General features: G+C 37.5%; 1 protein-coding gene across 6 annotated transcripts in view; it reads right to left on the bottom strand.

Moving 5' to 3' along the window:
- rtkna (rhotekin a) overlaps positions 1 to 18,453 on the bottom strand; it is a 60,716-nt gene that overhangs the window by 15,383 nt on the left and 26,880 nt on the right. The window contains exon 1 of one of the 6 annotated variants that reach the window (XM_077714813.1): positions 12,725 to 12,826. The exons of 4 other annotated variants lie outside the window; for them this stretch is intronic. Coding sequence is in view for 1 of the 2 variants with exons in the window: in XM_077714812.1 (XP_077570938.1) it covers positions 7,314 to 7,337 (24 nt within the window). In the remaining variant the exon portion in view is untranslated. Of the gene's footprint in view, positions 1 to 7,313; positions 7,677 to 12,724; positions 12,827 to 18,453 lie in introns of those variants that run through there. One more of the 6 variants, XM_077714812.1, reaches the window with a different exon arrangement.

The following is an 18,453-nucleotide window of genomic DNA, read 5'->3' as shown; positions in this document are numbered from 1 at the left end:
TTCAACTCAATATGGATAGAAAAAGTGCAATACCCTTTCGCAACTACTTGAACTTTGGCACTCTTTCAGCGCCATTGATAAATGAGAAATCCATTTTTTTTCTGTGAATTGAAATAAGCTTGTTACATGTAGACATCCAATCCATTTGAACTGAAAAAAATTAGCAGCGAATGAACATCCCAGTTAAAACAGATCGGATGAGCAGCCAGTGAATTAAAATTAACATTTGTTGCTCATCTTTCAGGGCCACAGACACCCCTAAACCTCCCATCTTGGAATGGACATTTATTGATTTGTGTAGCATATACTATCCTGCACACTATCCACACGTGTGCTCCCCACACAACCTTCTGTTGACCTCATCAGTCAAGTTCTTTCTTGAAGACATCAGAATACCAATTAAAGAAATTAGGTGTTACATTTCGTGATTTGAATTAGCAAAGCCCATCACGCATACTTGTGAATGACACTTCTCAGTAGGACAAGATGATTCACACCTCCAGGCGACATGCAACAATTGTCAGAATGTGTTGTATGTTTTTATGAGTGGTTAAGGCTATCCTAATTGGAGTTGAGTTCCAATATTCTCCCTGCGCGCTCAAGCCTGGTTTAAATGCGATTTGAATCGTAACCTTCCAACAAATTAACCCTAATCCCTGAAAACACTTGCATAGAGTTGCTAGGTCATAATGCAGTGGAGGAGACATCAAAGGGCAATTGGTTATTGAATATTAAGCTTTTAATAGGAAAGTGGATTTTCATGCAGTGACGAATTCCATCACCTGACCTGGGTCCAATTGAGTATGCATTAAATTTACTGGAATCAAAACCAAGGAGGAACTGAAGACAGTTCACCTGGCAGAAATTCACAAGGAATGGAATCCAATGTCTGGTAATGTCAATGGGATCCAGATTTGAGGCTGTAATAGACTGCAAATCATTTGCAATTAAGTATTAAGGTGGTTTGAGTATGTGTGGACCCTTAAAAAATTGTTGATGTAAATCTAGTTCCTTTATATTATTTGGGTTCCTAAAACTGTGGAAATTGTGTCTATGTCTCAATAAAAAAAGGTCCGAATTGTATGTGGGATAGCCTAAAAAGCTGCAGCAAAAGGAGCAAAAGGGAGGGTGAAATGAGGATGAGCTTGCAGGGGCCCCTGTTGAGCTGAAAACATTAATGGAAACAAGCGGGTGGGCACTTATCTTCTCATAAGTCCAGGCTCAACATTTGCCAAGCAATGCACTCAAGCACATTTAAAGAGCTTTAATGAGCTGACGCTTGCAAATCAGCTGAGTTTAACTTGCCATGCCAATTAACGACTTCAATTCACACACAGCTTCCCTCTTTCAATCGAAGAGTAAATCTTAGATAATTGCTTTAGAGGCAGTATCTAACATTCGTGTATGCTGCAGACACAGTGCACATGAGAAAGTGCAGTATTGCATGCAGTTGTTATATAAAGCGAGCTGTGGAAAAGCCCTCATTTATTCCCTGTCTCACTCTTTAGCCAAGAGCGCCGGTAGTCAAACTTGCTTTTATTGCATTCCATAATTCATAACTGTTACTAGTGCTGCCTTATTTACAATATATGGTTACACGTGTTATGGAGCACATGTGCTGGCCCCCACTTTTGTCTGACAAGACAGTACACGGAGCCAAAGACGCCCAATCACGACAAAGTAGCTCCCCATCTTGCTAAGGGAATGTGTGCTCGTGTCCTTGAATTAATAGCATCCTGGAATAACCCTCAAGTCAGAGTAGAAAATCACAAAATTCATAAAGTCTTTCAATTGGTGACCCTTTTAATAAGGGAATGTTCTGGTGCTTATGGGGCGTACATATGGACAAAAATCATTTCATTAATGGTTCATACTGTGAATATATGAGGAGAGAAATTGGTTTGCACAGATGAATGAGAAAAGCCAGCAATGTTGCAAAAGGGTGCAGACAGTGATTGAACCCAGAAGCAAAAAAAACTAAAGAATGAATTATTGACAAACATGAGTGACATACGTAAGATGAGACAACTATCAAATCTTTTTCCATCTTATGAGTCCTTTAAACCAGCTCTGATTACTGATGCTCCAGATTCAGAGAGAACAATGTGATGTGGCCTAATTGGGCCCTATCACGTGGCAAGGTACTTTACAGAATATCATAGATTGGATTCTTTGCTGAGTTATATAAAAAAATGTAATTCCGTCATTTTCTCACTTTTGCTGATTTTACTATCGCAGATTTCTCACCCCTCATCATCTTGTGATTACTATTCATAAGCACCTATGTTTAAGTCTATCATTGTGGTTGTACATGGGTAAAACTTATTTCCCTAAATGTGATCAGTGTAATTTTTTTGTGTTTAAACTTTAGTTGCTCATAGGTCCCACAAAAACCTCTTAATTGCTATAAGCCATGGTCTTTCATGAAAAGGTCCACAACGTGTTGTAAGTATTTTTCTTGAATTAAACAACTTCAACTTATTCGTTGTGGCCCAGTGAAAGGGTGGTTAGCATGTCGGACTCACAGTTCAAAGGGTTCAATTCCCAGTTGGAATCCAAGCATTATGTGTGGAGTTTGTATGTTCTCCCTGGGCTTGCGTGGGTTTGTTTCTTCAAGTGCTCCGGTTTACTCCCACATCCCCAAAATTATGCAAGCCTTGCTGTTTGAACACTCTAAATTGCCTTGAGGTAGGTTGTCCACCAACTAAGGGTGACACACTCCTGGTACCCATATTAGTAATACATGAACTTATTGGCTGCCATTTGCCATCTGCGAGTGACATCCAATCCATTCAGACAGGGAGTGGCGACAAACAAACAATTGGACGTCTATCGCTGTCAATCACAGTGTTATGCGATCGTTTACATCTGCAGTAGACATTAAAAAGACAGTTTGGTGGCAAAGTAATTATGTGGCGGTCACAGAGGTGAGGTGGTGTGGTTATCTGTCTGCTGTTGATGCAGTGTGTCTGGCAATGCATCAAAACCAACCTCAGTTAGTGTGTACTTTATATCACGTTTATCTGAGCAAGCAGATGCTCAACCGTTACTTATCTTAACGGATGCCCCCTGGTACCTTTGAGCAACTACCAACCAATTCTACTATTTCAATTTAGCCAACAGTAAAAAGACATTAGACATTCATTACTGTTCAGTTTCTTTTGTGAATGAATTGTGAAATGCTGTGTTTGAATTAATGAAAGAAAGCAGAAAAGGACAGGAAATCCGACAAGCCAGAGGGTTTTGAGCTAAATCCCTTCACATTCTTGTAATTAAAAAAATTAACATAAGCATCTGGAAGCTGTAAACCAATACTCCAAAATGTTACCACTATAAAAATCATGTAAACAATGATTTGCTACTTTTGCCAAAGTGGGAAACCTTGCATTTTTCCAGTAATTATCCTTAACTTGTACATTGTACAGTAGTTACAGTCTTAAATGTCATTAAATACGCTTGACTACTAAGATTGGTAGAATATTACTTCCAAATGTGTTTAATGTTGATAAACATTTACGTTGGCATTAGTTCAATGTACGCTACAACAATACATTATTTGCATTACTTCCTAATTGTAGGACAACCAGCCAAATGGAATGTATTGTTTGACCCTAGAGGTTTGCTTCTATGTTATTCTTCACATTTATCTTTTTTTTTTACTATTCACATGGTCAGAATAAATCCTTTAGGCCGCTAAAAACTTCTGTGTATGAAAAGCAAGCGGAAAACAAATAAAAGAATATTACTGAGAAAAGTCATTTTTGAAGTGGCTTTGAGGTCAAAGCCTGAAAAGCAGGATGACCAAAAGCTAGCAATAAAAGACTGAAAAAGCCTAACTACATATAAAAATAAAAAAAGAGTATGTACATTTGTTCTGGGTTAAAAGATATATAGTAATTGATGTATGTGGGTCTGTATGTTTTATGAAGCAGTAGAGTATAAACAGCTGTTATTTTCTTACACAGTCCAATCCACGCATTCGTTTTGAGCAGAGGAATATGTTACATTTCTCTGTGCACTAGATATTTTAGACTGAGGGGCCCAACACACACGTATATTTATTTATATAAATACACACACACTGCGTTATTATATATGATACAGCTGCACCTAACTGAACTTACCAAACAAGAGAAAGCCCATTTGTTCATATATATAAAATGTACTACACTGTCAACCAAAGAGTTGAAAGCGAGAGAAAAAGCTGAAAAGTACGATATGTATAAAAAGTTAATATGATTTTTAGACAATAAGACACAGAAACCAATTTTCACAACAGAACAACCATTTGTTCATTCATAATACATACTCGATGATAAACTGTTGGTGTCCACATTGTATTATGCGATATTTACACACACAAAAAATATATTTTTAGCCATTAACTTGGTTTGAAAATTTGCGCTGATTGGAAACTCACTTGAAATAAAGCCATTGCTTTTATAAAGAGGTCAGCCACTTTAAAAAAAAAAAGTAAAAGATTGACAGCTACATCTGAGTATTCAATAATTCTAGCATACTGCCAGTGTTTTCCACTTTGTATGTACCGCAAGTGTTGTGTCTAGTGCAGAAAAACATGAGAACAGACTTGCTGTCATGTAGTATATGTCGATCAGAGGCAAGATTCCAGGACGGTGGGTGATAGGCTAAAGGGGCACTGACATTGATTCCTCTGATAAAACCTGACTATTTTACCCGTATGTCAAAATAAAAGATGAACCAAAGGAAGGACTGGCCCTTTCTGTGAATTGTGATTTAGCATCTCTGAAGAAAGACAAAAACAATTACCTCCAGAGCACACTCCAGAGCAGAGTGAAGGGAAAAAAAGACAAGACATTTATCTCCATGCATATCCAAAAAGAAGTGCAAGGCACATCTACTGACAGCTAGTTCATCTTCTCTGCAGTGAGTGGTTATTGATTGAAAGAGGATTCCATTCTCGCTTGCAGAAATTGCAGACACAATGAAAAGCAGAGTTGGGATGGTATTCTAGCTTGCGCTGCTAAATTGCTGTAATGGCCTAATGCAATGAAGTGGTGCCGACCTCAATTGTCGTACTGCACAGAAAGCATGAAATAAGAAGACCTTCAGTGACTTTTTCACAGCTAATGAGTCAACATGGCTGAAGCTGTAACAGCAGCAGGGACACATGGAACACGTAGTGCTAAATTCTGCGCGCACACAGACGACGCGTTGCATGCATTCCGGGAATGGAAAGATCACATGTCAAGCGCTTCCAATTTCTAGATGATACATGTGGCCTTTAAAAATCCAGCGCAGACATGTTTACAAAAAAAATCAGCAAAGACATTTAACTCATTGGCTGCCATCGTCTACGACAGACGTATAATCCATTTGAACTGATAGAGACTGGCTGAGGTCGTTCAATGGCAAGCTGTCAGATAGAATGAACGTCTGTTGGTGTGATGGCAATAAATAAAATTACAAATATTACACTGCGCTTTCCAACAAAATTAAACATTTCCTGCATGAAGTGCAATATTGTGAAGTTTTGCATAAAATGTAAAGACAAACTTTCCTTGTGCATAAAGTTAAAGCCTATCATTATGTTAAATACAGCTCAGCAGTCAGTGTTCTGATTTTACTGATTTTTAGTGGCAACACAAACGTTGATTAGGAGGTTGTGCAGAGCCACAAGTGTAGAAGCGCCTGCCATGTTCACTAAAAGTCCCAAGATCCTCTTACAAAATTTTACAATGAATTACAATGCAAACTTTACAAATGACACTTTCAATATATTAGTGTTTTATGTTTTTAAAAAAAAAGGAAAAAAGGGAGCACTGTGTGAGCAATGTGTAAATTTGTCAAAATCAAAACAACAATGGTGGTTAAATGTGTGTTGCTCATCACTTCCTGTGAAGACGGCTGGATTTACGCTGCCTTGGTCACGTCACATGCATGAATGAATCATGATAGTGTTAAGCGAGAAAAAGGCATGGCTTCTATTATTTTTACACTGAAAGCAGGCAAAAACAGGATCTTCGGGAAAGCAGATCTTCTGTATTTGCTTCTATTTGCCAAGAAGTAACCTGTTGTAAAGTGAGTTGAATTCATAGCTACAATAGTGCTTCTTAATATTTTCCTCAAAAGTTTAAGCAAGAAATTCTATAATTATTTGATATTTTAATATCAGATAATGGTCAATTTTACACATGGCCATTCTTTATTATTATTATTTTTTTAACCTTGCAATGAAAGAAGCCAGAAACAGTTTTTTCATATATCTAAGAAAACATGGATCCATTAGTACAAAAATCTTATGTGATAAAAAAAAAATAATTTAAGTTTTGGTTTCCGCAGTCGCAAAGTAGCAGCTGTCCTACTACAGTACTCAAATCGGAAATTTGATTTGCCAGTATTGAGTAGCATTTTGTAAGTCACTGTATATCCATCCATTCACATGCATAAGCCTCCTAAGTCACGTTAACTTATACTTAGACACTAAAGACATAGAGGCTGACACCAAGTATTTCAATGATCCTGACACACAGCTGCTGTACACGTATACACACATACAGTTGTGGTCAAAACTTTACATACACTTGTGAAGAACATAATGTCATGACTCTCTTGAGTTTCCAGTTATTTCTACAACTCTGATTTTTCTCTGATAGAGTGATTGGAACAAATACTTCTTTGTCACACAAAAAACCTTCATGAAGTTTGGTTCATTTCTGACTTTATTATGGGTGAACAGAAAGGGTTAACTGTACACAATGACATCTACCTTTCTTTCTTCATTCTTCTCTATCCCCATCGAACCTAATGCTGATAGTCGAGCCTTTACTGTTGTATTTCAGGCATTCGTTTTATTCCATTCATAGCTAAAAATCCGACGTTTCTTAATGATGTCCAGCTTTTATTATAAGTCTATCTTGAAAATTGCTTTAAATCAACATAACAATATTTTTGCGGAAGATCCACAAAATCAGGTGACTAGGACTCGCATCCAAAAATATGGAATCGGGACGCCCCCTTAGAGTCAATATGTTAAATGCAAAACAACTTTCCACTGTCTTGCGTTAAACATATGCACAGTAGCTAATGTTGTGATCCCGCATGCCGGCACGTCAAAGTTGACCGTGCGCCTAATCAGTGATAAATAAAAGCCCACTCGGCACCAATGATGCGGTTGGCCCAAACGTGCTGGCCCTACCGCACGGTCAATCCACGTGGTCCACGCGACGTGTGACGTCGACGATGACAAGTGACTGAGATTTTCCACGCAGCCCGTAGCGGTGGATGCCTTGTTGTCCCGAGATATAAAACAACCAAAAATAAGCCAATCTTACCATTTGGATGTTCGTGTAGTTCATAGCGTTGATCCACAAAGGTCCTGCATACAAACTGGAAATGACTCGAACGTTGTAGACGGAATAACAAGTAGATTTTTGATGGGGGAGGAAAAATGCAAGTTTCTAAGGATCCCCGCAGTCCACACAGTCGCTTATTTACGTGACAAGGCACTCCATCGTCTTCTGCGCCGACATTGTGTTCGCTTATAGTCCTGAATGCTCCTCGGCTTGGCTTTGACTCCCCCCTACTCTCTCTTTCTCTCTCTCCCTCGCTCTCTTTCTCTCTCAAGCAGCCGCAACAAGAGGGGAGGCGAAGAGTGACCGACGAATGGGCCAACCAAAAGGCTTCTCTTCACGTCAGGAGCAGTCAGGGTTATTTTGTTTCCATTGATAACGGCAGAGGTCTAATACAGTCCAAATGGATTGGACTAGACGATGCAGTCAATTGGACGTCTATCCTCGTCTATGACACACTCAAAGAGCAGTTCAAATGGAATGGATGTCTCTTGGAAGTGATACCTCTTTTATGTCAAGGGCATGGATCAAAGGGGTTTCAGTACACGGCATAATAGGTTTTTATGTTTCATTATAATGAAAATAAACACAAATCATTTTTTAGAGATATCAAAAACTGTGTATGCTCTCACTTTGTAGCTTCTTACACAACAATAGAGTAAAAACACAAAAATATTATATTATAAAAAGCCAAACACCCCAAAAAACAGTTAAAAAACATCCTGAATTACAACCTACTATCCAATATAAGATTTTGTTATTGTTATACGCAGTCCAAATTTTACCAATCTACCTACCTGTATTTCAGAAAGTAAAAACAGAAATGTGTAATTCTGGTGACAGTTTAGCTTTGTGACAGTGTAGTATTCTTCCGCAATATATATATATATTTTTTTTTAATGTATTCATTTTTTTCATTGGCACAAAAGCAGATGTGTAACGGAGATTGTTGAAGAAAAATAAATGATAAGAATTATAGTTGAAGTATAGTTTTATCGGTCTCAATCAAAGGAACTTTGGGAGCAGTTACATTTTCTTCTTTTACAATAAAACCAAGGGGAAATTTCGTAAGTAGAGGTGTACTTTATATGTAAATTATTTTATTTGTTCCCTGGTCCTCACACAACTACCAACTAAACACTTTAAAATGGGTCAAAGAGTCCCAATTTCATATGAAAGATGTGAGGAAACATAAAAAAATGAGAGAAAATTATAAGATAATTATGTATTGTCTTAAAATAAATAAAGCATATGAAAATGTGCCTGATTGCGGCAAGAGCCCGTTCTACCCCATCTCAAGTCACACATTTGCATATGCTTGAAGTACTTTTTGATTTTAGTTTTTAATCATAATAATTTGCCTATTAGTGTGATTAAAGTACACGGATAAAATGTGTACTATCTGAAATGTAGCAAAATAATATATGTATGTGTCTCTGCTTTGGATAACATTGATAGACTAAATAATGTGATTTGTATATGAGCCAATAAATTGAGAATGATTGCAAAAATAATAGAAAAAGCCAAGCAGTTTTTGGCAGCTATTGCTTACAGCCGCTTACATTCATAGATTTCCTGGCTCCTCTAGAAATACTAACAACAGTCAACATAAGATCCCAAGGAAGCCAAAAGGCAAGTTGGTGCTGACACAGTCAACCCACGGTGGAAAAGAAAGACTAACTTAGGTTTTTTTTTCTTTCTATTTCTATTTTAAGGAGTGACTAAACTTTCTGGGGCAGTATGACGTGAGCACAATTACCAATTCTGCAAGTCATCCCACAGTTCACTGTAAAGTATGACTTTTTGCAAGATATTTAGTCTATAAATAAAAATGATAATAAGGAAGATTGTTTAATTTTTACAAGGTTAAATTATTTGATGGTGATCATTCATTATCCGAATCGTTAATCCTCACAACGGTCGTGCAGGATTGCTATAATTTTTAAAGCTCAACGTATGGATTGTTCGTAAATACCGTAGACAGACTGTTTTATGATGAAATATCTACAAATATATAACTAATGTAAATTCAGGTCAGCTGTCAACTATTACTTTATTCACAAATTGTGACCCCGGGCCATTTATTACGTGATGTGGTTTATTTGCTGATTTGAATGAATTCCTCAAATAACCTTTCTGAATTCATGATTTCTGAATCAAAATTGATTATTCATATAGAAATTACTATTGTTATCATGTTTAATAATTAAACATCCAAAATGATCTCTATGTTTACTACAAAAATTTTGTTTCAGCTGGCACACGGGCCAGGCCGTATATGGCCCGCGGGCCGAGGTTGAAAAACGTGCACACACACGACCAGGGGCGGTCGAGCGCGTCGGCACAACTTCTTTCGGCTGGGTAGTCGGTCGGCTAATTAGTCGTTCGGCTAATTCTACGTTAGGCCAGATGCCCCCTCGGCGAGTTGGCCCTCGGCCAGACGTCAGTTGGCTAAATGTCTTTGAGCAAGTAGACCAGCCACGGTTTCGCTTAGCCACATGTGGCTTATTTTCACAGGATGCGTAAAAGCAAATTTTATTTAGAGATTTTAATAAGTATGGCCGGTGCAGTTTACTTCAATAAAGTTGCCTATTACAAAAATAATGATACAGATATTTGATTAACCACCTATTCAATTCTTACACTAAAATAGATTAATGCAGCATGAGTGAACCACTGCAAAACTAGTACAATAAAATGATGTGCTTGTCAATGTTTGACCCCATAATGCTAAAAGTGGACAGGCATCACAAATAATATCAACCTAACACTAACTCAGTGTATCTGTAATTACTGACAGTGCATTGTCATCCCTCACCATAAAAATACAAACTGCATCTTCCTGCACGCCTGTCTGTGTTCACTCTGCCAAATTGTGCAGCGAAGCGTTTGGCCCTGTCAACTGCTGAGGCACCATTTGTGGTGAGGCCGTAAGGAGGAAATGTTGGAGTGTGGGAATAAACAGAAATTGGAGAAGGAATCAGTTGACTTAAGGGAATTCAACACTATGAATTGATTAATGGGGCATCCGAGTTGTCATTGGCAAACATGAGGAGACAGAAGTCATGCTAGTTTGCTGCAAGAGGAAGGAAGAATATAAAAAGGTAGGTGTCAAACTGCATTACTGCAGCAAACACAGAACTGTTGCTGGAGTGAGCAGTGAAATGAAAAAAAAAGCGAGCAGATGACATGTAGGAGGATGAGGAGAAAGTTGGACTGTGGGCAGCTTTGCCTGCAGCAACATGACACCAAAACGCAACTCTTTGCTTTAATAATACGTCTATCAAACATGTTCTGAAGAGAATAGCTGAAAGTAGTTCAATATCATTAGATAAACGGCAAGAGAATATTCAGAACATCCTAAATAACTCACTCAACTGCCTTTGACGGTGATACCTGTCCGATCTATTTTGACTGGGATGTTCTAAATGTTAATTCATTCTCAATGCTAGTTCATTTTATGGCCCTTCCCAGTACAATGGATCAGAAATTTATCATTATCAATGGCAGTGAAGTAGCTAATCTCTTGTCTTTTTCTAATTTTGAAATAGTTTATGTTTTTTTTCTGATTTATTTGTCGTAATATGCCATGAGAGAAAAGACAAGATTGACCCAAACAAGATGAGGCTTGATGACATAGGACTTAGAGCTGTAAATATACTGCAGCTAATCAGATTAAGGTTTCATCAGCAGGTAGCTTTGACAAAATGCGCATCCTCTGAACACTTTACACTCACAGGTCAACGCATTTGTTGACGAATAAAGCATGCGTGCACCTGAACTAAGCAACATAAGGAATAATCATCATGCTCATTTACTGTACTTTTCCATCCAGCATCCTTTCTTTACTGCTCCAAATACAAAGCACTTCTTATTGATTGACTGATAACATAATGCTGCATCCTCTCTATACCATTGCACACCCTTAAGGTCATTTTCAAGAGCACATCTAATCCTCTCGCTTGCTTTTATTTTGTTGCATTTTCATGCACCATAATAAAATATAAACAAGAAGAACTCTGATCAGTCACTGCACAGTATATAAGATTATTAGGTAGAAGATATTTGGTATGATGACAATTAGGCTTTGTTGTTGATGATCCCACGACAAAGCCTATGTCCGATTATTATTATTATTATTATTATAATTTTCATGCTTTGGGTGCTTTAAGGGGAATTTGTTGACAGTTTTTTTTGTTTTCAGTACATACCCACAAGTTCCGTACAGTTATTAATGTGACTTAATTATATTTGGGGACACTATTTGAGGCAACACAATAAACAATAAATAGAATACAAATTATACATAAACATATATATATATATATATATATATATATATATATATATATATATATATATATATATATATATATATATATATATATATATATATATATATATATATATATATATATATATATATATATATATATATATATATATATATATATATATATATATATATATATATATATATATATATATTTATATATATATATATATATTTATATATATATATATATATATATATATATATATATATATATATATATATATATATATATATATATATATATATATATATATATATATATATATATATATATATATATATATATGTATAATTTGTATTCTATTTATTGTTTATTGTATAAGGGAGGTCTTGTGAAAGAGCGAATTAAATTATTAAATTATCAATGCTCTTTTAGTGTGGATTACTGAAAATCATGACATTAATATAAAAACATCACTCATATATTATTGTCAATTGTGTGTCTGTGAAGTATTTTTGGGGTCATTTCGGGCTATATAACTAAACACGAGTACTTTTTTACATGGTAGTTCAGTCCCAAAAAAATGTGAAAAAACGCATATTATATGAAGTAAAAGTGGATACATGTACAGGTATGAAATTAATATTAAAAAAACAACTTTAATGATGAATGCTTTTTAAAAGTGAAAAATGTTGACTGTACACAACAGTAGTATGTAATTTAAAAAACTGGTGCATCTGCCCCCCTCTGGACACAAGGATGTATAGCAAGATATTAAATAATCTAAATTCCATTATTTATGCAATTTTAGGAGAGTAAATAAGGGTCATTGACATGATTATTACTGCTGCAACTAATCAAAATGACCAATCTTTTCCTCACGCTTTGCTAAAGGGGGGCACAAATGGATTAACCTTTCCATCACCCAATAACGACGGATTATAACACATGCAGTCAGTGTACTGACATATGGTCACCTGTTGGCGCTGAGGTTGCAAGAGGACATATGGACAAGTAGAGGTTTCAAGGAAATGACAGGAGGCTTAACGAGGTGACTGTGTGAAAATGTGAACCTGAAACATGACATAACTCTGCTGGGCACTTGCTCCCACTGACCTCATCACGCCAAGTTGGGCTGTTGCAGAACAGCTCAGCAAAGCCTTTCAGCACCTCAAACCACAACAACTGGCCCCTTTCAGCAAATCTCCGATATCATTCTCCTACTCCCAAGCACTTGCCTGTTAAATTTGGAATTCCCCCATTAAATGTTTGACTGCGGCATTTCCAACAGCAAAGTCAAGGGCTAAATGCTATTACCTCATTGGCTGCCATTGACAACAACTTATCGCCCAATCACTGCCACCGCCTCCTAGTCAAAACAGATTTTATCTCCTTTCTCGATACCGAAAGAGATTGACTCAGAGTTTTCAAAATAGAAACACTTTGTTATATTTGTTCCAATATGAATTTCCTGAGTACGGGAAGAATGAATTTTAATCTAATCTAATAACTGTCAACATAACATTTTATGGTACAAATCAGAACTCTCTGGCTCTCTCTAGTGTTTTTTTCTTAGATTTGCAAGAGTCTCATGTGTTCCTTTTTTTTTCCACCTTCAGGAGTTTAAGAAACCAAAACTAATGGCAAACATCTCCCTAGTCTAGTATGACAAAAGCATTATCTGTTATATACGTTATAAGTATAGGTATATGTTATATATTGGTGACTTTTTTTAACATTACCTAAACCATTGCATAAAAAAATAGTATCCTGAAACTTTCGTACCTAGAGGCATTCATAAGTAGAGGTATGACTGTAATATGAAAAATTGAGCTTTCTGTGAATTTCTTGACTTTTATATTGTGGCTTGATATTTTATGTTTGGTCTGAAAAAAAAATTGTGCTTCTTTGGACAGTCTTATTTCAGATAATAAAATTAAAATGCTATGCCACATTCATTTTTTAACAAGTTGAAGTTTTAACAGAATGAATGTAGTGCAAAATGTGGGAGAATGAAAACAAAAGTAGCAATAACATAACAGCACCTGTCGACCCAGCATGGTATTTTTCTCTCTTTGCCTTCTGTTTTTCAAAGGAAGTTGGTTCCAACCTCAGCATCTTTAACAGAGCACTTATTCTGCTCCTCCTTAATTGCTGCAAGGGCTTGGGTGTGAACTTAAGTGTTACATTTAAGGGTGGTTCCAAGTTTTTGGGTGCTGTAGTAAGACGGAAATGTTTCGACTCAGTACACAAGGGGTTGATAGGAAGAGAGCCTTACATTTTTTTTCAGGGTTCCAAGAATGCAATGGGTGTGTGCAGATTGCGGTATAAAGCCTTCTTTCTACTACTCCGCCTGTTTCTGGCATGAAACTGCAGAAGAAATGGAACATAGTGAGCACATGCCACCTACTGATTGGCAAAAAAACAAGTGCATACACTGTGATATAAAAATGAGACAAAGATGTGACCTTTAACCCCTGCCTGCGACTGAATGCCATAGAGGTCCAATCAAATCTGACTGGTTTAGAATTGACCTCCAGTCAAAATGGAGTCTATGGACATTGAACGGTGTCAGAAGCAGTGAAACATGATCATTCATTGCCAGCCCTCCACAGCAGAGGGAGGCGTGTTCGATGAAGTACTCCATTGTAGAGGAATGTGTATTGGCTCAGACATGACTGTTTGCTTTAAAGGAAAACATCCACGGTAGCTAAACAGAGTTTACTTATGCTAACCTACAGTACAAACACACATTTACTGTACTTATGACTATTTGAACAGTCCCATGCAGAAATTGGAAAAAAAGACCATAACATCTGCTTTACTAGCCACAAATAATAAACTTGTTCTTAAAAAAATACATATTTTTACTCATTCCACTGAATAATAACCTCGGCCCAAGCCCGATTTGTAGCCGATTTCATATTCCCGTGGCTCCCTTGCCAAGACTTGCTAATCAGACATTCTCAGCACTGCCCAGAATTTCTTCTAAAACTTTTTTTTTCAAATTCATTACAAATAGGATTAACCTTTCCTGCCACTAGAAATGTACCAACAAGGAAGAGATTGATCAGTCTTGCTCGAGTGTATACTGGTTTACTCTCTGACTGCAGACAGAGATAAAATACTGTCAACTTGACCTCTGGCATCCACAGACCTCACATTTGCAGAGCATGAGGTGTGGAACTCCGCAAGCATAGAAGCTAGGACTCAAATGGTAATTTATTAAAAGGTAAAAGAAATGATAACAGGAGAATCTATTTAAATGCCATTTAAAATTAGTGTAGAATATCACAGTAATCCAAATAATGACCATGGCTACCTTTGGCATAGTGGGAGCGTGTGAGAGGTCAAACATGACACCGAAAAGCAATTCCCACATAACCCTGTCCATCATAGGGCAGGTCAGGGGTTCAGTCACCCTGGCTGTAGTATGTTCCATTCCGTGGGTCAGTTACACTTGAGCCTGGACTGCAAGACAAATATGGTCTCTCATGCCGCCATTAAATTTGCCAGATGCATACAAGTTAGTGCATTTGAAATGTGAACACAGCTGACTCCCATGAAAGTGGCTCCTACTATTCCCTTAAAAATGTGGCACAATCACAGAGCATGCAGACATTTGCACACAATTTAAATAGAATTGATGAACTGTAATAATTTATGAAAGGGTTTAGTTCAGGGGTGGCCAACCAGTCAGAGACCAAGAGCCACATTTTTTACCGTGTTACCGCAAAGAGCCACATTTTTTACTGTGTTACCGCAAAGAGCCACATCACACACATACCTTTGCTCAGCCAGATTTATTGTAAATGTCACACACCAGCATAGTAATGAAATAAATTGACTCCTACAGTACTAACAGCACAGGCCAGTCATTATCAACAATGAACATTGTGTGCACTGTCTCACACAGACAAACTCTCAGTTCAACCAAGTCCGCAAACAAAAATATAATAATTTACAATGGCGTTTTTCTTTTTCTATGCATGTTACTTAGTGGGACTTCTGTCATAAAATCAGAGCCTATTTTTGCGCAACGTTCGCTCCTTGTGAGCTGTCATTTATTATGAATGGCTTTTAACTAGCGCGCCCACCACGTGGGTGTCCACCTCGCTCTCCTATTGGCTGCTCCCGGCTGAGCACTCTCGCCTTGGTCTGCCTCGCAGGGGGTGTGGCTTTTTCAGCCGACGCTCGATCTTTGGGATACTTTTTGTGTGCGCGACGCTGTTCATTGTCGCTTCTGGTTCACGGCAGCTCTCCCACTCTGTTAAAAACGTTTACTCAAATGACCTTGCTCCTACTGGGAAACTTTGAGGTATTTTCATCCCAAGCACATGCGCATTGGACGAAAATACCGTATTGAACTCAAGCGAAGCGCACACGCAAATAAAAATAAAACACAAATACAAACTTTGATATGGACGTAAGAGCCACATGAAACCGGTCAAAGAGCCGCATGCGGCTCGCGAGCCGCGGGTTGGCCACCCCTGGTTTAGTTGGTAGTATAATGATCGTGGAACAAATTATCCTAATGTCTGTACTTACGAAAAATCTAAGTAACAAAACTACTTCTTCAACGACTTAATTTCGGAAGTAGAGATATCACTGTATTTTTAAAAAATTTACATTATTGAGAGCTGCACAGCTTTTAACACTGTCGTCTCGGCACCTGATGTTCCATAATAAGTTGTGGGAGGAGCTCCCATTTTCATTCCTGGCAAAAACTGGAGTAAAAATATGGAAACGCTATCACATCAAAACCAAAATTTAAGCCAAACTGTTTTTTTTTCTTCTTGTATTCCATTGCAGTGGGGTTTTTTTTCAAGGTCCTTGGGAACTGATTTAATTAGTGGAATCACATCACTTCAAAAGGCAAGCATAATTATTCAGTCAGAAAATGGCATGAATCTCGCTAGTAAAATGGGGAAAATAATTTGACTGATTTTGCTTGACTAATTGAACACAATAATGTAGAAAGTTTAGAACTCAAATAAACATTAGTATTTTGTCAAGGAACACATTTCGAAACAAACTTTGCCATGGAGCTAATTTAATTTAGTTGTGGTACAGCCAAGCCAGTGGCTTTACAGCTGTAAAACTATTTGTGCCATTTGTCAACCCCACTGGATTTTTTTGGGATGTTTGAGGTAGATGGTTGTCCATCTCCTTGTGCACTGCGATTGGCTGGCCACCGACCGGTCCCTGTTGTCCCCCGCCTGATGCTCAAGAACCCTCTGCAACCCTTGTTGGGATAAGTGTTTCAGAAAATGAATGAAAAAAACATATTTGATATTTTTCTGTATATGATTTGTTTATGGCAAGACTACAGCACAATCCAATGCCTCAAGTGATGATATTAAGGAGAACACATTCAGGAACTTAAAAATGCAACGACCTATATTTTCACGCGACCATTACCCAGATAAAAATCCAAGGTCTGTCAAGCAGCTAAAATTAGAAAAGTGTCCATCCAAGGGGCTCTGGATTTAATGAGGGGGTACAGAAAGTATTAGTCAAGGTAGGGTTAGAATAACATAAGCAGGGTTACAAACCAGGCGGAAGTCTGATAAAAGCAAAAAAGTGTCCTCGTGCATCCGTCTGCGGTGACAGGAAATGCTGTATTTTAAGTCTATTCATGGCAAAGGGCTAAATGCTATCATGACGTCACACTCGGTGGGAAACAGTAATTACACAAGATCATTTCCTGCTTCACATCAGCCGTCTCTCGTTTTGAGGGGGGAATCCTGCCTATGTGGACGACAGACTTCCTCACACTTGTGACTCAGGAAGAAGTTATGAAGTTAGAGACTTCTGGGTAAACAGGGAAAAAAACACAGAAGGCAAGAATTCCTCATACGTACCTGTTAAAACGTGAAGAGTCAGAAAGTGCCTCGCTACGGGGCATGAAAATAACTATGCTTGCACGCGTGACTCCTAACCAAGCAATTATATGCCTGAAAAAATGCAACAACCTTCGAACAAAAAAACATACACTACACATGTCTTTGAATGGAACTTTAAACAATAACTAAATATTATGAGTTTATGAATGGAAACATATACTTCTCTGATGATCATAGCCCAGAACCACCATTACACAAAAACAAAATGCAGCGACATTGATGACACTGTGCCATTGTGGAACTTTGTCATTTTAGTAAAATAATAGTTTTGTTGTTGTTTTTTAAAAGCTATATTCTACTCCTTTGTGACTCATACATTTGTTCATGTGGCATGTGGAGGTGAGGTGTTTGCGGATTATATAGTATAGTACAGTGTATAGGGCCAAAGAGGGGGGGAGGGGGGTGATCCCAAATGGCTCTCCACTATAATAACGGCAACTTGTGATGATCGAGCTGGAGCTTTATGCGAGCAAATAAACCTCTAGAAATTACAGTTAGGCAGCAAACTGTAACGCTCTGCCTTACACAAAGAATCCCTGTCTCATAAACCTACCAAGTCAGTTGGGAGTGCAAACAAGTGAGGAAGATGTTAAATTTGACCATGTAGAAATGTATATCCGCCAAATACTGATCTCGCTGTGTAGCAACATACAAACTGACCCAAATTCTTTTCTTGAAATTCCTCTTCTAATAACCGCATAATATAGCAACGGTTAAAATGTCTGGCATTGCTTCCCTTTGTAATTGGCCAGAGTCAGTATTAGACAAAGTGATACTTTCATGTAGTGGTGAAACAAATAGCCTGTGTGTAAAGAACTAATATGTTTATTGGCGACTGATCAAATTAGACCAAATAGACCTCATGATCACTGAATTGGTCCATGTTATAACAAGCATATCAGAAGATTAGTGGAATAGTGGAACTGCATTTTTTGTCTT

The sequence above is a fragment of the Stigmatopora nigra genome, chromosome 4, assembly GCF_051989575.1.
Source record: "Stigmatopora nigra isolate UIUO_SnigA chromosome 4, RoL_Snig_1.1, whole genome shotgun sequence".
Classification (NCBI taxonomy): domain Eukaryota; kingdom Metazoa; phylum Chordata; class Actinopteri; order Syngnathiformes; family Syngnathidae; genus Stigmatopora; species Stigmatopora nigra.
The sequence above is the reverse complement of the archived record's forward strand: the minus strand, read 5'-3'. Positions and strand labels throughout refer to the sequence as shown.